At 36.7% G+C, this 20,351-nt stretch overlaps 3 protein-coding genes across 11 annotated transcripts; 2 read left to right on the top strand and 1 right to left on the bottom strand.

The window, feature by feature from the left end:
* The first annotated feature begins 1,771 nt into the window (after nt 1–1,771).
* LOC106329032 (F-box/kelch-repeat protein At4g33900-like) lies at nt 1,772–3,647 on the top strand. 2 transcript variants are annotated; one of them, XM_013767599.1, is made up of 2 exons: nt 1,772–3,029; nt 3,404–3,647. In XM_013767599.1, the coding sequence occupies exons 1-2, from the start codon at nt 1,782–1,784 to the stop codon at nt 3,425–3,427; spliced, it is 1,272 nt and encodes a 423-aa protein (XP_013623053.1). In that variant the 5' UTR covers nt 1,772–1,781; the 3' UTR covers nt 3,428–3,647. The 2 variants fall into 2 exon arrangements, with proteins under 2 accessions (XP_013623053.1, XP_013623054.1); XM_013767600.1 differs by lacking the exon at nt 3,404–3,647 and adding an exon at nt 3,357–3,380.
* Nucleotides 3,648–8,362: 4,715 nt separating this feature from the next.
* On the top strand, nt 8,363–9,113 carry LOC106329841 (CRIB domain-containing protein RIC1-like). Its single transcript, XM_013768460.1, has 2 exons — nt 8,363–8,683; nt 8,754–9,113. The coding sequence occupies exons 1-2, from the start codon at nt 8,618–8,620 to the stop codon at nt 9,111–9,113; spliced, it is 426 nt and encodes a 141-aa protein (XP_013623914.1). The 5' UTR covers nt 8,363–8,617.
* A 1,894-nt stretch (nt 9,114–11,007) lies between these two features.
* On the bottom strand, nt 11,008–18,991 carry LOC106334760. Of its 8 annotated transcripts, XM_013773108.1 has the most exons (11): nt 18,859–18,991; nt 15,692–18,140; nt 15,464–15,601; nt 13,869–13,925; nt 13,535–13,606; nt 12,890–12,931; nt 12,711–12,800; nt 12,378–12,488; nt 12,183–12,272; nt 12,010–12,089; nt 11,008–11,917 (listed from the first exon to the last, which is right to left on the bottom strand). In XM_013773108.1, the coding sequence occupies exons 2-11, from the start codon at nt 18,137–18,139 to the stop codon at nt 11,203–11,205; spliced, it is 3,843 nt and encodes a 1,280-aa protein (XP_013628562.1). In that variant the 5' UTR covers nt 18,140; nt 18,859–18,991; the 3' UTR covers nt 11,008–11,202. The 8 variants fall into 8 exon arrangements, with proteins under 8 accessions (XP_013628562.1, XP_013628564.1, XP_013628568.1 ...); XM_013773110.1 differs by lacking the exon at nt 13,869–13,925; XM_013773114.1 differs by lacking the exons at nt 15,692–18,140; nt 18,859–18,991 and adding an exon at nt 14,407–14,482 and having other exon boundaries at nt 13,535–13,635; nt 15,464–15,478.
* Between the last annotated feature and the right edge of the window lie 1,360 nt (nt 18,992–20,351).

The raw sequence follows: 20,351 nt of genomic DNA, 5'->3' as shown, positions 1-20,351 counted from the left end.
CATGGTGTTCTTTAGCTTCTTCTTTCATAATCCAGCCATGGAGTTTCTGGAAAGTGATAGAAGACGAGTTTTAACGGCGAATCTTTGGAAAGAACTGATGTTTTTATTGTTTGGACTGGATTTCTTTACGCCGGGTAAGGGAAATTGGAAAGTTATGAGATGCATTCAGTCGTTGTCATTAATGAATATCTAACTCCTTTATCCCACTCATGAGTCCTCATTCAATGCATATCCCCTCCCTTTCAGTCAGTGAATTTTCATGTATACAAAGGCGAGTCTTCATCCCTTGAACATTATATTTTCATTCCTTACCAAAAAACTTTCTTTGAGCAGAATATCGAACTCATCTGTCTGCCTTGCTTACTTGAAATCCGGTCGTGTCTACTCAGATTTTTGGAGGCCAGCAATGTAAAAAGAGGCTGCGAGGTTATGGGCAATCGACATGCTCCTCCTCGACACTAAGGCAACTTCGATGAACAAAAAAAAACAATCTCTTTGAAGTGTTGCGATTTTAGCTTGATGTTCTTTAATTGATGTTGTTCGTATCGATCATTGCTTTTATTTTTGGTTTGTTTGGTTATTATATTTTTTCCCATTCGTGTTTCCAGCATAACCAACCAATGCTCTTTGCTCGCGCGAATCAAAGACAAGCTTTCGTAATACCTCCCGACCGAGTAGAAAATAAGTGATAAAAAACATCAACTGTGCAATCTATGTAGAAGCAAGTTGACGTTATCAGAAGCCAATATGCGTAAACAGAATAACACTGACAATCAAAACACAGAATAAGTAACGTTCATCTCTCTCTCTCTCTCTCTCTCTCTCTCTCTACACGTATGTGTATATTTCTCAGTATGTTGTCTTACTAATAAGCTTATTTGTTTTGTTGGAGCAGTTGATTTGCGGGGAATGATAATGTCAAATATGTGTTATATATCATTACTCCCAATACTAAAGCAGAACAAGAAGTATAACTTATGTGCGAGGAAAACAGAGAGCTCGATGAAGAGAATCTCAAGTTCTCGAAACTATGTAGAAGTGGTTCTCTACAGTGTTCTGCAAAGAAAAACAAGTTTAAGAAGAGAAAGAGTCCTAAGATGATGAGCTGCATCCCAGGATATATCAACAATGTATAAGGTAGTGATGATCGATTTTCCAATTATCTATTCGAATCTGATTAATAATTTTGGAGAAAAGTGAAACTTAAGTTATTGTTTAGAGAAATCAGTAAAAGAATGTTTTGAGTGACAATTGTCATAACCAGATGTTCATATAGTTAACTAAATAATAACTATATGAATTCAATAAATAAACACATAAGCTAATAATAATCCATATGCACTCCAATCAACTACGATTAAGACAAATTTGTGATTTCTAAAAAAAATAACAAAATAAATAATGAAAGTTATATTGTAAGTTTGTAACTAAGAATATCAAATGCTCATTCAAATAATAAATGTTTTATATTACTTTTTAATTTACATCCTAGTTATTAATATATAATATGTAGAATGATATTTAAATCATAGTTTGCATATGAACCTGCAAAAGAAAAAAAAAATGAAAGAAATTGGTTTGGTCTAACCGAAATATTTTTCATGATTTTATGGGTACAAATATGTGATTTTATTTAAACAAAATAATTGAGTCCGAGGGTTGTATATTCCATAATTAAGTTTTGGGTTTTCTGGAAATATTTATAACTTTTTCCTTTTTTAAAGTACAAGAGAAAATCTTATATAAGTAAAAAACCATTACAACCTCACGACAAAAAAAAAATGACAGAGAAAAAAAAAGCAAAAAAAAAACCACAGAGGATGATGATGTCGGCCGCGGCGGTAGAGCAATTACGCAGAAAGAAGAAGAAGAGGAGAAGGGTTGAGTCTCCATCATCATGTGGGTTAATGTCTTTGCCATATGACATGGTTCTAAACAGCTTGGCCCGCGTGTCGAGATCGGACCTAGGGGCCTTATGTCTGGTCTCAAAGAGCATCCGCTCACTGGTGTCTTCGGCGGAGATGTACGAGACCCGATCTCGAATGGGTTTGAGGGAGGAGTGCATCTATGTATGCTTGGGAACTACTTTTGGCAGAAAGCCTCCGGGATGGTTCATCCTCGGAAGAAAAGGGAATCGGCTGATCCCGATCCCGATGCCTTCGTTCCCATCTCCGCGCAGAGCTACCTATGTCTCCATGGGATGCGGGATCTATGTAATTGGAGGAAGTATAGAAGCCGTGACGACATCGCGTGTCTCGTTTCTGGATTGTCGGACTCACACGTGGAGCCAACTCCCCTCCATGAGATTTGCTCGCTGTGACGCCAAGGCAGGCGTCTTAGACGGTAAGATCTACGTCACGGGAGGCTGCGATGATGCATTCTCCCGCGACAATCCAGAGGTTTTCGATCCAAAGACGCAGACTTGGAGCAGTGTGTGTATACCTGATCCGGTGATGAACAATAAGGTTTGCAAGGTGGTTGGGCCGGATAATATTATTTCGTTCAAATTTTGGAGTGAAGAAAGTTTGTGGAATGATTTCTTTTTAAACGCAAGAGGAGATGATGATGATTGTTGTGGTGGTGCAATAATAGACAGATTGTTATTCAGCTGTGATTTTGACGGGGTAATCAAGTGGTGTGACCCTTGGAGTGGGGTGAGGAAAGGGAGCATGGAGTGGTACAAGGTGAATGGTTTGGAACATCTTCAAGGGTTCCTCAAGTTTGACCGTACCAACATCAATACAATCCTTTTTTATGGGGAGGGGGCGGATGTGTGGAATTGCCATATGCTCAAGCGCGGTTACACCGACGGCCTCCTAGGCTTAATTCCAGGCTTTAAAATCAGCAAATCCGCTGGCAACATTGTCATCTTCTGGAGCGTGCTCGTCGGGGACAAGTTGCAGGTTTGGTGTGCTGAGATTTCACTTGAGAGGAGGCGGCGCCAGGATGGCCACATTTGGGGGAACATCCAGTGCATTGATCATGTCTTCACTATGGACCCTGACCTCTATGTTTTGTCTTCTATTAATGTTAGTCTTTGACCATTACTTTTTTTCATCTTTTATCTCTCTCTCTCTTTTGTTTTTAATAAGACTTAATTGGTAGATATTCTTTGTTGTAGTATGTTTTTTCTTCTTCTATTTCATGATTATTGTGAATGATGCTCAATTTGGGTTATAAACTATTGCGATTAGACTAGTTCCTTACATTGGTCAACACGCTTATTTGGTGCGGTTAGTTTTTATTTCGCAATACCATTTGCTAGCCAGCTAGCATGTTAGTACCATTGCGCATGGAACACATAGAATGAAATTTTGCTTACCTTCCTTAATTTGCTGGTGAAAACATGGTTACAGCCACATTGAATCACGAGACATGTTTTGTTTCTGCTTTGGTGTTAAAGATGGATAGTGCAGCCAACATGTAAGATGGCTGAATGGAGATTACCGATATAAGTCTATACACGTACAAAGGCAGATTCTGGAAGAGACAGCAGAAAACTTTTTACTGCAAGAAGCAAACGAAGCTAACATATAGTTTCAGTTGTTGGCATTGGACTCCGGTCACTTCCATTGTCTGCCGCCGTTGGAAAACCAACCTCTTCAAGCTCACTCGAAGACAAATAATATGGGGAACACATCTAGTCTGGTCGGGAATGATAAAGACAACCTACCTCAGTTTTCAATTTTATGGTGCCACGTTAAGCAGCAATTCAGAGATTTATATCTCTCTGGCAACCAGACAAGCATCTCATCTTGGGGAAATTTCAGATATTATATATGGTCAACAAAGCTGAGCCTAGATAGAATATGGTCAATTTGGGTCTGTGGCCTCGTATGTGTTGTTCAGTTAGACTCTCGCAGCTCAATACACCATAATCCAATATTCTAGAAAATTGCTTTGCATACTAATCTTCAAGTGTTAGTCGACTTACTTGCCCTTAATCTTTGACGCAGGTTTTCACATTAGTAAACAAAACAAAACCTTGCCTCATGTTTTTTTTTTTTTAGAATTTCAACTTTTAACTGAGTAAATACTATCAAACAGTCGTTGAAGTGATTATAGTATCTTGAGACAGTCCATACGAGAGCAGATTAGTAGATTAAATTCCTAAAATGGAAGATGAGAGCAGATTAGTAGATTAAATTCAAAAATAGAAGATAATGACCACATGAGAGCAGATTAAGTAGCCATTTAACAGTTTTGGTGTTTATGTGTCACTGAATCCAGTTTTTCTTACACTTGTTGATAAGATGATTACTTTGGGTTATACATGTACATAAGATAATGGTTTATTTCATAAGAATATAAAATTGCAGCTGACCTAAGAAAATAAAATAAAATAAGATTTTTAAAATGTTGCACAAGTTAAAAAGATCAATTTTAAAAGAGAGGCTATTAAAATACCAGAACCAAGAAAGGCTATACAACCATTGAGTCTGGATTACGTATAATTATCAACAGCTTTTAAGTTTTTTCATTTATTTTTGGTTCCAGAAACGTGTATGTTGTTGGCCGCCACAACCAGGTCTATGGATCGCTCTGGTCGACTCGACTTGACTCGCATACCATATACATATGAGTTATGTAAGAAAAAATAGTCTAGCTTACATATGATATACGTGCACATGAATCAGATAGCTTGGAAGTTGGAACTGCTTTACATTCAAAACCTATTGACAACTATATTTATAATCGACATGAGAGAAACACGTTGACCTTCTCGCATTACCAACATAAAATAAACTCCAAAACTGTACCCAATTCTGACTGTATAGCTAAATATGTAAAACAAATGAATATATTTACATTATATATATATATATTATTTTTTGTTAAAGGGTTTTCATTAATAATTAAATACCAACTACAAGGTGCAAGCAAGCACCCAAGTTTAATATTACAAGATACGGGGAAGGATCAGACAACTGATGAAAGATACAATAAGATGATGAAGAGATCCACTCTGGAGGAACGAACCAGAAAGTGGATAATCTTGAACCCATAGGAAGACCCAAAGAAATCAAGGCTATAAATTATATATATACACATATTTTCACATTTTACCATCTGAACAGGGACGATGAACACAATTTGGAAAAGCACAAACCAAGTTGAAGTTGTCCTCTCCCTTGGTGATGCAGCCTGCATCCTTTTCCATATTGGCTTTGGTTTTCTTTCTTTCCTTATCTATCTAGTTTTACTTAAAGCTTTATGTTTCCTTTTTATTTATCGATAAGGAAGAGTTATAATTCCTTTTTCAAATTAGCATTGGTGTTTTGCTTTCATATATATAGTCGATGCCTTGGTGTTGTAAGGACACGACTTTTACTTTGAATTTTAATAAGAGCTTTTTATAAACTCTGACCTTGTTCTCGGATAGAGCTTTGACTCTCAACGATCTCAAGAAGACACCCTATCTAGGTATTCTCAAAATCAATAGGTTTCTTGCGCTATACGTAGTTACGACTACACTAGTTGGTATCAGAGACTTTCGGTTTTGATTTCTTAATCAAGATCAACGATCTTTTGTTCCTTCCGCTACATATCTTCATCAACATCACCATGCCTCCACGAAGATTACCTCCTGAGGATCAGCACGAAGAACTCCATACTACCCTGGAGAACTTTACTACAAATCTTCATGAGAGTCTTGTTCAAGCCGTCGAAGCAGCCCTCACAACGGTTATGCAACTCCAGCACTTTGATTTCTTAATTGAAGTTCGATTTTGTTTTCTTAACTATGTCGCTTGGGTGTTATTATTACTTTAATGAATATCCGTTTAGCTCGACGGATGATTTGTACGGGAACTACAAACATATTATTGGTCCTGCAATTTATGATAGATATGGCGAAGACATGATGATCGTCAAGCCAATCGAGTTCATACTTAGCAAAGATGCGTTCACGACCGTCAATGATCAATTATCAAGGGACGTGGTCGTGAATCAGAGTCAAACTATAGACACAATAAACTAAACCAAACCAAACCCAAATCGGACCCGAATTTAAACCAAAAAGCACACCCCTAGATGTAGATACCAAGCTCCTTTGTTTATTTTGTACGGATTTAAATGATTCTCTTGTTGCTGCTTGTTTGATCAGTATAATCAGCTTGAAAATTATTGTATCTCTTCATGTCATTACTTTAGACTCAGAGATATCGAAAGTGCTCAAGTCAAGCTTGGCTTCAATTAAGAACAAACTTCCAAATCTCTCACTTCATGCATCAATAAAAGGTTGGAGTACATTTAGGTGTACATGGAGAACGTTGATGAAGTTTATAAATAGAAGCAGTGGAATGAGGTTTTGATTTACACTCAAGTAGAAACATGTCAATGTTGCAACTAATAGTGCACAACTACGGCACATATGGCTTGGTAGCTCTAGTTTCTATGTATGAACTTACTCACTTGGGCTTTTATCTCCTTTCTGCCTCATTCTGATTTCATGATTGTTTTATATCAGATGACTTTAGAAAAGATATTCTAACTTACATGTTTTGATATGCATATGTTTATTAGTAGCTGTAGAATAATATTAGTATATGTTTTGTTGTGGTGTTTTGTCTGCTTCCTTACAAATCATGTTGACAACTTGTGTTCTCATGGGAGAGTTTGATTATATCTAGATTGTATACATTACTATCAACAATCTAAATTATATTTTTAATAAATTATCTGTAAATTACAACTTGTAAACATTTTGTTAATTTGTTTCTTTTTCTATGGTAGAAAAGAAAACATAAACATAGTGCTATCTAGGGGTGGGCGCAAGGCAGATACTTGTTTTTTTACGTATACTTGATACTTGGCTTGTCTTGAACGAGTAATGAATTTTTTGACTTGTACTTGACTTGTCGGAAACGAGTACTTGTTATTTCGAGTACTTGTCCAAAAATATGTTACTTGCAAGTTACTCGCCTTGTTCGATTACTTGCTACTTACAAGTATTTATTAATTACTTGGATATATTTTCAAGTTTCTAAAAATTACTTGATATAATATTTTACGAGAAAAGGTTACGAAAGTTTGTTTTATTTACTTGACTTGGTAAGAACACGAAAATTATTTTAAATAAAATATTTGTACCTAATATAAAAAAAGAGGAAGGAATTCGATAAGAAAGTATTGTTTACTTATTACAACAAAGGAATATTTGTTTAGGGGTTTGGTTTTTATGGTTTAGTTATCAATTTTTTAGTCATAAAACAAGTAACGAATAATATCAAGGCGAGTCGTAACTTTTATTGTGATACTTGTTACTTGCCTTGTACTTGCAAGCAGCAAAACTCAACGACTTGATACTTGGCTTGGCAACGACGAGTACTTGAAAAAACGAGGCGAGTACGGGTCAAGTAGCGGGTACAAGGCAAGTAACGAGTATTCGTGCCCAACACTGCTATCCCTCTCCTTTCTCTTGGTTGAAGGATCTCAACCATTAACTTCCGAGGGATCTCTCTCTACGCTCTTTCTCTTTCTTCATTAGAAAATTTCAACATTTTTCGTCAAGGTAATTTTTGCTACATCTTGTGGCATTTTATTTGTTTGTGTCTTGCTACTTATTGTTGATTTGTTTCTTTGGTTGCTTTTCCTCGAGGTTTTGTGGCATTTTATATATATTTTCAAAATCATGTAAATTTTCTTTATTATAACTCAACAATAGAATTTTTTTTTAAAAGGCCTTATCAGTCTCTAGGTGAGAGAACACACAGCATAAAATTACGAACACTAAACAGAACCGGCAAAGATGTCCCAACACACTCAAGCAAAAACATGTCGGTGTTGCAACTAATAGTGCACAACTACGGCACAGGTGGCTTGCTAGCTCTAGTTTCTCTGTATAAACTTACTTACTTGAGCCTTTATCTCATTTATGCCTCATTCTGATTTCATGATGTTTTATCTCAGATGACTTTAAAAAATATATATTCTAACTTACATGTTTTGATATGCATATGTTTATTAGTAGTTGTAGAAATATTGTTATATTGGTGTGGTGTTTTGTCTCCTTCCTTACAAATCTTTCTGAAAACTTGTGTTCCTATGGGAGGGTTTGATTATATCTACATTGTCTCCATTACCATCAACAATTTAATTTTTGTATATATATTATCTGTAAATTACAACTTGTAAAAGTTTTTGTTAATTTCTTTCTCTTTCTATGGTAGAAAATAAAACAGAAAACATAGTGCTCTCCCTCTCATTTCTCTTGGTTGGAGATCTCTACAGGTAATTTCTGAGAAAACTCTCTTTCTCTTTCTCTTTCTTCTTTAAAAAATTTCAGCATTTTTCTCGTCAGGAGAGAAATCCATGCATTCAAGATAATTTTTGCTACATTTTATGGGGTTTTCTTTGTTTGTGCCTTGCTACTTATTGTTGATTTGTTCCTTCGTTTGCTTTTCCTGCAGGTTTTAAGTTTACGGGAGTTACAGAGCTGTAACAATCATTAAATCTTGAACAAAAAAATTGCCTCCGGTGTGTGGGTGACACTAACCGGGGCCAACCCTTCATAAAAGATTAATGACGACGACGATGAAAGGCCTTCTTATGGGCCTTCGTTGAAGAAGAGAAAGAGCTGGAGATGCAAGCTCATCATCATCGTTGCTAACCGCAGATGAATGACACCATGCAGGGTACGATCTCATGTTCTTGGCGTTCGGCCACCACGACGCCAAGCTGGGTACGATCTTACATTTTGTACATATCCATAAACGATGTGAGCTTATCATCATCATCGTTGCTAATCGCAGATGAAAGAACATGAGAAACATCAAGACGAGCAAAAAGAACTACTTCCCCCGAACACCAACGAGAAGCCAAAACAGAAACCAAGGCGTAAACCGGGGCCAGATGCTAGTCCAAACCAAGGCGGAAATGCTGCATCATCAGAGGAATCAATGAAGCAGTCAAGACATAACCGAAGCAAACAAGGGTCAATGGACTCATCTAATGATCAAGATCCTTCAGTACGTAGAAGGTGTAGTGGTGGTAACTCGGTTAAAGATAGGGAAGCTTCTACTAATCATATTCTGTTGGGATTTGGGATTGTGAAATCCCGTGTCCAACTCTATATTGTCCGATTAATACGATATTGTCTACTTTGGGCCTAAGAGGCAAGCTCACATGAATTTACTTTTAGTTTCCTTCCCAAAAGGCCTCGTTTTAATTAGAGTTGAACATCTTTTTATATATTAGACACTCTTTGTCTAATTCTCCAATGGGAATTAGTTTGTTATCTCATATTCTCACCCTCAAACTAAGGATCACATTCATCTCGTGTTCCACAACTAACTTGATCTCTGTCACACACATTTCATTCCTAACTCATAGGATACCATTCATCTCTCGAAAGGTGTTTCGGTTTTCTTGCAGATTTCTCGTCAAACTGCTCTAATACCAATTGTTGGAATTGTTATGATGGTTCAGCTCCTCCACGGAAAGCTGCATCACGACCGAGGAAACTAAAAAGATCAATAGGACGACAAGCATCATTGAAGAAATCATCTAAAGTAAAACCACCCGAGAGTTCAGTCGATGATACCTCTAACGATATTATCTGATATACACATGAAATGTAACGCATACAACCTGTATGACTAATCATCATATACTAGATGTTGTTGGTGTATTTCTTGCGAAGATCAATGCCAGCATCGATCGTGTTTTTCTCAATGGTCTTCAAGGCTTTAGTAGATAACGAAGTTTAACAAAACGTTTGCCAGCTTCCCACCAAAACTTTCTTGTGCTCTAAGTTAAAGAAGTTTAAAAACATGCATAATGTTTCCGGCAAAGGTCTTTCGGGTACAAAGACACTATGCAACACAACTCAAAACATATATACACAGATTTACTCCCTACCAAGAGAAGCCGTGTCCTAACAATTCTAAATTCTTACGAGACACAAGGAGATTGGGCATTTATTTCGTAGAAAAAAAGAAAGAAACTTTCTAGCTCATCCAGAAGGTTACATTCTCAGTTTTAATAATAACCAGGTAGCATTTATGTGATGATGGATGTCGACCCCGGTTATAGCCAATCTCTGTTCCGAAAACCAGGATCTTATCCACCAAAATATGAAGTACGGTTTTAATAATATAGATGTACTGTATATTAATTGAGAACATTACAACATTGGTTTGTACCCACGTGTTACCATGAAAATAAAATTCAAAATAGGTTGGTACATCTTGACTTATATAAATATTAAGATGTTACCTAATATGATTAACATATATATATGACAATTAATGATTATGAATAATACATATTTGATAACAGTTTTTGTATCTTAGCTCTTTTTTGTTTAATCTTATATTGTTAAAAGATACTAAACAATCATATTAGCCATATAATAAAAAAAATATTTTCTTATATGTTATAATTTGAATTTTAAAACGACTATAAATTACTAAAAACGTTAAATGTCTCACACTAAAATTTTGTGATCAATAGTTTAATTTTTTTGTAATAGCAATATACAAAAAGTCATAAATCGTATGAATATGAGTTTCATTTAATTGATATTCATATCATATATTAATATAGTTTAATTTATAAAAATACATAAATATATTAATTTCTAAATTTGTATTGAAAAATATTTTAATTTTGAAATTTGCATTGAAAAACTCGCATATTAAACATTTGTGTTTATCATATGAGGATGAATTCTTAATAATAAATATTTATATTAAAATATAATGACTATATATCTATGTCTATGTCATTGAAATTTTGTTATATACCATATAATATATTGTTTTGATTTATATACCAAAAAAATATCGTAAATAAATAAGAAATATTGTTTTGATTTATCTACTTATAAATAATAATATATAAAATATACATAATATGTAATTGAACACAAATAAATAATAATATATAAAATTATTTTTTATATATAATGTTTATCTTGCGCAATTGAGCAGTCCATGCTTAGATTCTGAAACAGAAAAATAACTAATACACAGGTGGTGGTGGTGACGGAAAGCCAACCTCTGATCAATCTTAAATTATTATAAAGAGATATCTTCAAGTGTGTTCAATTTTTATATCCTTTAAAATAACTCTAAAGTTGACACAATAAGAGTTAAGAAATTCAAACGGTCTCTGACCCCGGTTTGAAACGGTATGTATGTTGCCAAAATAAAGAAGAATCAGATTACTAGTCATTTTCTTGTGGTGAGGATTCTTTATCTACCCACGTGGGAACCTGATTTTGTAAAGCTCTTTAGAAACGTATTCCGCTTTCACAATCCTGTTGTCGTAGAGCCGTCCGTGCAAGGAATGAGCTGCAACGCGTGTGGCTTCTGGTCTTCCGTACTCAATGAAGATACAGCCCGGCTCAAAGACATCCTCCGGGTCTTGTTCTTCCTCTATCTTGTCGCCACTATCCCATCTCGTCTTCACGGCACGAGCTGATCCTACTTCTAGCTGATTCTCTGGCTCATCTTGTGCACGAACTGATCCTACGTCTTCTTGCGGAATCTCTGGGTCATCTTGACCACGTGCTGATCCTACTTCTTCTTGTGGAATCTCTGCATCGTCTTGAGCACGAGCTGATCCTACTTCTTCTTGCGGAATCGCTGCCTCACTTTCCCCGACAAGCTTCTCAGAATTTCCTTGTTCGGTAGAGTCGCGATCTTCATTTGCTTGACTGATTGTCTCAAGCGCAGTAACTGAGCACGGTTCACAAAACTTGTCTGCACCCGTCGAACTGTCTGACCTTACAACTTCTCCAGAATCTACATTATCTGCAGTGTCATCCACTTTCTCGGATATCTCGTCTTTCTCCTGAATCACTGACACATTCATTTCTTTAGATTCTTGGTTCAACGATGCATCTGTGTTTGAGCCACTAATATCTTTGCTCTCATGTTTCACGATGTTTATCGACTTAATAACACCAAACCTGCACACAATAAGACGCAGAGGTCTGTCTCTTAATTTACTAGCTTTTTAGAGCTCAATGAACTCATGGGAACAACAATCACAGAGCTTAACCTGGCACATTCGAGCCGTACATCCTCCAGAATTTCTTTCATTTCTGGCACAGACAGCAATGGCAGATCTTCTGGGTCAACCTGTCAAACAAGTAAGAATAGAATTTTAATAATATATCCTCGCAAACTTTTTGCGGGTGATGTTCACAAGAAAAAAAGGCAATCTATCCTCACCAAGTTCTTAAGCTTTAGGATATGCTTAGGTTTGCCAAGAAGTGGTTTTGCATGCTCAGGTATCCCATAGAATGGTGGATTCTCATCAGACTGCAACACAATATATACAACATCACTCTCACAAGTAACTAAAGCAAAACCATTCAAACAGAACATGAACTAACCAAAAAAAGTAACGTTGGGTCACTGAATTACCGCTACAGATGACGAATCAGGAAGTGCACAAACGGCAGTTATTACACTGCCACCTAACTTCATACCATTAAGGCCGGCACAAGCTTTGGGGGTAACAGATCCATCAATGTACTGCGGTATAAAATTGTAATCAGAGTTAAAAACATATGCGGATATTTGGAACTACAGTCACATTCATTAATAGTATCTTCAACTTTACGAAACAATCACAATAATTACGTCAAGCTGGCAGATTATGATGGGTATCTGAGTTGAACTTGATGGCACATATAGATTATAGAGTGATATTAAATATTAGCCACCGAGAAAGCCAAGATAAGAGCATCTTCTAACCTCTAGGAAAGCGCATCGCTGATTGAGATCATTGTTGATCACGAACCGGTATGCATTTAAAGGTCCAAAGACACTGACAATCTCCTTTAGCTGAAAAAGCAACAAAGAAGGATCATAAAAATCCTTGAATTTGAGACTGAACGTGTCAAAAGTTTTCAAAGGATTACAGTTAATCATACCATTTCGGATGAAATTGCTTTTGGAAATCCACCAATAAAGATCTGCAACAGGTATATTAGAATCAACAGCAAGCTTGAAGTAAAAAATAAATTAATAGCACGCAAATCCAAAAAAAAGATTAACGCTTTTAACATAATCAACTATAAAGATGCCGTAGATGCAGAGAGAATTTCAATTATATTTTTCGTCAGGTGGTCTGATATGGCTTCCCAAGTTGAACCAATATGAACAAGTTTTTAATCGTAACACCTACCAATACCAGCGAAAGTTAACAAGAAAGTTGATATTCTAAAATCTTCATTTTAAACTACTACAACGAATTAAACGGGAAAGGGATAAAACCTGTCAGCATGATAAACGTGCTGGAAAATTCCAAGATATGCTCCATCATGAATGGAAATGCAAAGTCAAATTTACATATGCCAATGTTTGGGTCTCTAGAGCAAGGTTTTTTTTGTGGCATAAAACTATGTGCACATACTTAAAATTTGATCTGAACTATAAACCATGGTTCACTGACCTATACTGTTATCTTATAAAAATAAATATGTTTAGAGATATTTAAAATAAATTCTACATTCGTTGTCAATATAAAAGGTTTTACCCACTGTCAGAAGAAGCTAATTTAGGGCATTAATTTCTACCTTGTTCGATGAGTCCTCCACATTGTCACTTAGTGCATTTGTGGCTGGCTCCTTTTTCTCCAATTCACCGCTCTGCATGAAAATAGCAACCGTCTGAAAACCTGCTTCATGTATGGTAACCATAACATAGCTCAGAAATCATAGCAAAAAGCACAGTACTGGTTTACAAGGCCAAGTAGAACACAGTCTCTACAGCCTTGATAATCCAGTCAGTTTTCAAAAACTTTCCTATAGCTACTCTCAACCAAAAATCACAGAAACAACTAATCAAAGATGAAGAACAAATACAAAAAATCATCAGTCATTAGGCTCAAGCATAGGGTTGTTGTTCCACCTTGTTAGGGCTCCACATCTCATTAATGATAGCTTTATGCAAAGGTAATCTGCGTATCTTTTACCATTTACAAGAAAGTTGATCATCAGCAATGGAACACATATCCATTTACAAGAAAGTTGATCATCAGCAATGGAACACATATCCATTCAAGAGATGGAGGTAAAAGTTTAGGACATAAATGTAATTCTTAGAGCTATATCACGAAAGCATCGAGATAACAATCAACACAAAGTATCTGATCCTGCTACGAATAAAACACAGATATAACCAAACAGATGAAAGAAATAAAAGAAAAAAGAGCATCCTAGGCAGGTTTTTAACTGCGTATGCGAGTATTCCTACAACAACAATCAGTACGGAGAAAAACGAAGACAAAGCAGCCTGATATGGTATTATAAAAGGATCAAAGAACACAAGAACGGTAAACCAAGATTCACACAGGAATCATAAGGATGATTTTTATAAATTCCCCAAAGCCCAAAAGGGAGAAGAAAAATGCAAAGGAACTTGAAACACAATAAACTCGTCACTACACCTGGGAGTCTTCTTATTTAGCAGACAGCTTCATCAGCCTCCTGAATGTGAAATATGACATACCCAACATAAACACCCTATTTAAGAGATTCCAACACACCACAGTCAGAATACGATTTCACATGTGGCTTGAAAACATATTATTTCAAGTGCATGAATCCATAAACTACAGTAACTCTCGGTGCCGCCTATTCCTTTCACCCATGAAATAGTTTACATTAACGACGTCCAAATTTCTATTCTCAGAGTCAAAGGGCATCCTTGGGAAAAATCGCTAGGATTAGCCATAATCAACTAACCCAAACCATATGTTTCCCACCATAAATGCCTAAAGATGTAAGAACAACAAGTGTGATATATTAACTATCTTCCATTCATTGAACTCAAGTAGCTATACATAGTTTATAAACTAGTGGCATAATGCTTCCATCGAGACTTCCTTCAAAGACATGGCAATGAGTATTTTTTTTGGTCCAATAAAGGAGAATTAAGCAGTGGCACAAGTATACAAATCTGAGACTGTATCACACATTAATCGATGATGATAAAGAAGTCTACTAATTTCCCTGACTATAGAAATTAAAAGGCAAACATAGTCAATCAAGATGCTTCAACAGAACCAAAAAAAAAAGTACCACTACACGAAAATGTGGACTGACAATACCATGCTTATGTACTCTAAAATATGGGTCCAGATGTTTTAGTAAGTTCCAAAGTCTGATATATCTTTCTAGTTTGAATCTCTGTCTGGATCAAAAAAGGACTGGTGCTCACTACTCGTGAATAATGCAACATAAACTTCTACCGGACAATCATATCACAATAATTGAATGACAAATTGCATTCAGGCTTAAATCATTAAAAAGAAGTCATACAGGTCTCAGTAGCATGTTGTAAACTCAATTGTTATGAAAGTGAAAAAAATAACCGTTGAATCTTACTGATGGGACCAAAGATATATGCAGATATTTGAGCTAGCTTGGAAAATTAACCAGATGATTATTAAAAGTTACACATTTGCAGCAGATGGCAAGAGTTCTGGAGAAAGGAATTCTTACTGTTGTCTTGACATAGTCTTTAGGGCGTCGAATTTTGAGGTTCGAACCCGCAAAGGAGCAGCCATCCAAGGAGAGTGCAGCAGAAGCATCCTGTGGTGTAAGGAACTCAACTAGCGCCTGACTCTTTTCTTTGTTTATCTGCAATTAAAAGAACGAAATACCATCAGCTATGTTCCACAAACATAACAAGAGTGACATGAATAAGGAATTCAAACACCAGAAACTTACAATACAACTTATACATGGTTCGCTTCCTTTTATGTGATTGGAACCTGAAGATAGCATATAACCATTGAAGCATTCAATCAGAGACTTCTCAGAGGCCGAATCTGGCACATTTTCTGCGTAAAGTCTCCTCATACGCCTGGTGGATTCGGTCAGTTGAACAGAATCAATTGAAGTGGTCTGCCTTGCTGGTGGCGTCCTGAAAGATGCCTCTATTTGTGGCTTCAAAAGCGTCAAGGAAACCTCGCTCATGGTAGGATATGCTGTCTGAGTGGCTGGTTGGAGACCAGAAAAACCTGAGTTCGAGAACATGCCAGCAGTTACAGTTGGTGGAAGATCCCATTTAGCAACTTTTTTCTCTGAAGGAAGATTAGATGGAGAAGCAGCCTTGACAGAGGCGTCCTCCCTTCTTTTTCGCGGTGAGTATCCACCAAGTTCACTTTTGGAAGAACTATACCGTCTAGATTTGTTATCATTATCATTAAAATGATGCTTTCCTGCCCTATCCTTAACAGTATTTTCGGAGCGGTCCTCATGGCCTCTTTTATGACGCGATGTAGCCTTTTCAGCCTTTGGTAATGGAGATGACCTTTTCTGCCGTTCCTGCCCACCATGATCTCGACTTCTTGATCTCCTTCTCTCTCTCATGTCACGTCGATCCGATTTGGGCTGTTCCCTTTTCTCCGATCGCTCAGAAACTTCAACAGCGTGAACTTTTGTTGGATCATGCCTCCTTGACACATCTCTCTCCCTATTAGTCATATGGTCTCCATTTTGATTCTTTCTCTTGTTTCCACTGTCAGGTTTCGTACTATTTTCATTTCGAGGTATATCTGCCACCACTAGACTTCTAAGACGCTTCCTACTACCAGCTGAATTTTCAAGAGCATTTCTTCCTTGTTCCCGGCTTGCATCCTGTGGATGAATCTGTTTTTCAGCAGGTCTTTCTCTGTTTGCCTTCATTCTGGTATCCACACCACGCCCATCTCTATATGCCCTTGTTTTCGTTTCAGTTGTAGGAAATTCTTCTTCAACCCTTATTTTTCTGTTTGCAGCAAGGTCTTCCTTCTTCATCTTTTTATCTGGTCTTTCCTCCCTAAAACTAGAATTAGTTTCTTCTTTCTTTATTCGTCTATCCTTACTATGTTCTTCCACTATTTTTTCTTTGGTTCTAGAACCCTCTCCTTCTGCCTTCCGTTTTCTATGCCCAGCAGGCTCCTCCTCTTTTGTTGGTTTATCTAGTTTTTCTTCTCTACAACTAGAAATGGCGTCCACCTTCTTTCTTAACCTGTCCTTGTCATCTTCTTCACGCCTCAGTTTCTCAGATCTATGATACCCTCTTTTAGACTCATGATAGTCAGAAACCTTCTCAACAAGATCGTTACTCAGTAATTGAGCTGCTCCTACAGGATCGTCTTTCATCGATTTTTCTTCTCTAGAGCTAGAAATGGTGTCTTCTTTCTTCTTTGAACTGTCCTTAACGCGTTCTTCAGGTCTTAATTTCTTGGATCTGTCATGCTCTCTTCTGGACGCACGGTAGTCAGAAACTTTATCAACGGGGTCCTTTGTCATTGGTTTATCTAGTCTTTCTTCCCTAGATCTAGAAGTAGCTCCTTCTTTCTTTCTTGAGCTGTCCTTAACACTTTCACAACTCACTTTCTTGGATTTTTCAAGCTCTTTGTCAGACGCACGACAGTCCGAAACCTTCTCAACAAGATCATTACCCAGTAACTGAGCTGCTTCAACATGGTCATCTTTCCTCGGTTTATCTGGTCCTTCATTCTTAGAACTAGAAGTGGCATCTTCTTTCTTTCTTGAGCTGTCCTTGCCACGATCTTTATGCCTTACTTTCTTGGACTTATCATTCCCTTTTTCAGAGGCATGATCGTCAGAAACCTTCTCACCAAGATCGTTACCCAGTAGCGTAGCTGCTCCAACAGTGCCCTCTTTATCTAATTTTTCATATTTAGAACTAGAAATGGCCTCTTCTTTATTTCTTGAACTGTCATTAACAAGCTCTCCATGCCTCGGTTTCTCTGATCTATCATTCCCTTTTTCAGATTCGTGATAGTCAGAAACCTTCTCAACAACATTGTTGCCGACTAACTGAACAGCTCCCACCTGGTCTTCTTCGCTCGATTTATCTTGTCTTTCCTCCCTGGAATTAGAAATGGCATCTTCTTTCTTTCTTAAACTGTTCTCAACTCCTTCTTCACGACTCACTTCCTTGGATTCATCATACCCTTTTCCAGGCTCATGATCGTCAGAAGCCTTCTGAACAAGATCGTTACCCAGTAACTGAGCAGCTCCTAAATTTTCCAAGGACTCTTTCCTCTTCCTCCTTAGCATAATCTCCTCAACGCTTGTAGCCCTTGTTCGAGCAGCAGATCCTTCAAAGAAATGCTTTTCATCTCCATCAGGCTTTGCCTTTTGATCACTAACTTCGTTCATCCTGATTCCTCAAGGAAAAAAAAGGGCAGATTATTTTATTCCTTTGAGATAATAAACAACAAGTACAACCAGCAGCAGAGATAATCATAAACGAAAAGACAGAAATAAACCAACGCATAACTAGATTCATTAATTTGTTTAACAAATTGCAATATCTCATCGTCAAGTAAGAGTGCTCCCTCATCTCTTGCAACATATCATAACCCGAACTTCAAAATGAATAAAGACAGTAACAGTAACAGTAACAGCAACTTATAAATGTGCTAGCACAATACTCTTCAAAAAAGGTTCTATTAGTTTATAGATCTCAACCAGTGATAACAAGTTTAACAAAAAAATCCTTTATGTTTATATTAAAGTTGCGCCTCTAAAAACTGGCACCATTTCTTAACTAGTTCCTCGGAAACATCCAAGGTGAGCATACAAATTACAGCAACGATACAACTGAATCTAAACGCATCAAGCAAATCCACAACGTAAAGAATCAATCAGACGGCGCGCAGAGAAGAAAAATCTCCAAAGCCCCCTCCCCATTTTTCACATTGAAATCACTAGCAAGTTCTCAGCAGTGATACAAACCCTAGATATGTCAAAATGGATAAGTAATCGTGTGATTCTACCGCGATTCGCGACTATACACACCCAAAGAGAAAGCACAAACAACCTTGTCACGAGAGACGGAAAAGGAACAAAGAAATGAAGGAGAAGAAGTGTCGCACCTCTCCAGCAAATGAAATAGCCTCGCCGACGGCGAAGATAAAGCGCCTCCTTTAGAGAGTTTCGTCAACTTTTACGCGAGCGATGGAATGGATTAGAGAGAGAACAATAAAACTCGCCCCAGCAGATTTTGGCTGCTGGATATTTTCTTAAAATCTACTTGTTTAACTTTCTCTTATTTATTGAGAAATCACCAGATCTCCCTTTATTTTTATTTAGTTTTAATTTTAACCCAAAGTATATTCCACAATGACAAAAGAGCCTTCTATAAATTTGATAATGAAAAATATAATCACACACCATTTGCCACTGCCGAACTCAGAAACGAAAATTACATATAGCTTCCTCTAGAAAGGAAAACGATTTTTTTTATGCCTAAATATCCAAGGGCTTATTTGCTAGAGTAGCCAATTCTTGGATGAAAATTAAGTAAATGGCAATGATTTTGACATAATAAAAAAACTAACATTTACACCTTAATTCTTCCGGTTACCCCTTTCTCCTCTGCCATTATCCGGTAAAGATGTGTTCTATGTGTCCACGTATCCGTATAATATATGGTAAGTGTGTCTAAAATTATTTTAAAGGAAAGAAGAACAAGTCATCCACGTCACATGTTTAGTGACCATATTCCTATGTACTCAGTATTAAACCCACCCACAACCGCTATATACTATACCCAAACTCCTAATTAGTAAATCTAAACCCTAATCAGTAAACTATAAACCCAAATATAATCTATAATTTTTTTTACTATATATTTTAGAGAAAGTTTATGTGTGTTCTATTCCATATCGTCGAAGTAGTATAGGACCCCAACTTGAACTCTAACCTCTACATGTTAAACCCTCACACAACCGCTAAATGATATACCAAACCACTAATTAGTAAATCTAAACACTAATCGGTAAACTATAAACCCAAATATAATCTATAAATTTTTTTACTATAATTTTTTAATTTATTAACCATTGTATGGAATGAAATATTAAACTCAATCCACCCGCTTAAATACCAAAACCCAAGACAAATCCCTCATTACTAAATCTAAACCCAGGACACTGAATTATAAACTCAAAAATAATCTATATAACAAGCTGCCAATTTTTTTTAATGTACATGACATAGTATGAAACCTGTATAAATAGTATATAAGGAGTAGTCCATTCCATTTACATTAGTTAAGAAACTCTGTTAAATAGTATGCAACTGAATGACCGGATGTGGAGTTAATGGAATAATGAAAGAGAAGAATGACAAGACGAAGGAGATGATATGAATAGTAGAAAAGCTGGTGCTCGAGTTGATGAAGGAGGGGAAGAAACAACCACATTAGATGGAGGAGAAGAAGAGACAGTGAGAGGAAGTGATGAGACATGGATGGAGACGGTGGTGGAAAGGAAATGGTGGCAGCGATGTGTTCGTCATATTAAAAAAAAAGCAGATATTGAAAGGGAGATGAAGAAACCGAGAAGAAGAAGAAAACAAATAATTA

Source organism: Brassica oleracea, chromosome C3 (genome assembly GCF_000695525.1).
Source record: "Brassica oleracea var. oleracea cultivar TO1000 chromosome C3, BOL, whole genome shotgun sequence".
NCBI lineage: Eukaryota > Viridiplantae > Streptophyta > Magnoliopsida > Brassicales > Brassicaceae > Brassica > Brassica oleracea.
This window is presented reverse-complemented; position numbering and strand designations above follow the sequence as displayed.

What these genes read in the sequence shown, in the direction of transcription:
- LOC106329032 (XM_013767599.1), top strand. Translation starts at nt 1,782, where the DNA reads ATGACAGAGAAAAAAAAAGCAAAAAAAAAACCACAGAGGATGATGATG. An exon ending in ATGTTTTGTCTTCTATTAAT is followed by an intron (nt 3,030 to 3,403) that starts GTTAGTCTTTGA and finishes TTGGTGTTAAAG; the next exon opens with ATGGATAGTGCAGCCAACAT.
- LOC106329841 (XM_013768460.1), top strand. Translation starts at nt 8,618, where the DNA reads ATGAATGACACCATGCAGGGTACGATCTCATGTTCTTGGCGTTCGGCC. An exon ending in CCACCACGACGCCAAGCTGG is followed by an intron (nt 8,684 to 8,753) that starts GTACGATCTTAC and finishes TGCTAATCGCAG; the next exon opens with ATGAAAGAACATGAGAAACA.
- LOC106334760 (XM_013773108.1), bottom strand. Translation starts at nt 18,139, where the DNA reads ATGAACGAAGTTAGTGATCAAAAGGCAAAGCCTGATGGAGATGAAAAG. An exon ending in AACCATGTATAAGTTGTATT is followed by an intron (nt 15,602 to 15,691) that starts GTAAGTTTCTGG and finishes TTTTAATTGCAG; the next exon opens with ATAAACAAAGAAAAGAGTCA. An exon ending in TCCTAAAGCTTAAGAACTTG is followed by an intron (nt 12,090 to 12,182) that starts GTGAGGATAGAT and finishes CTTGTTTGACAG; the next exon opens with GTTGACCCAGAAGATCTGCC.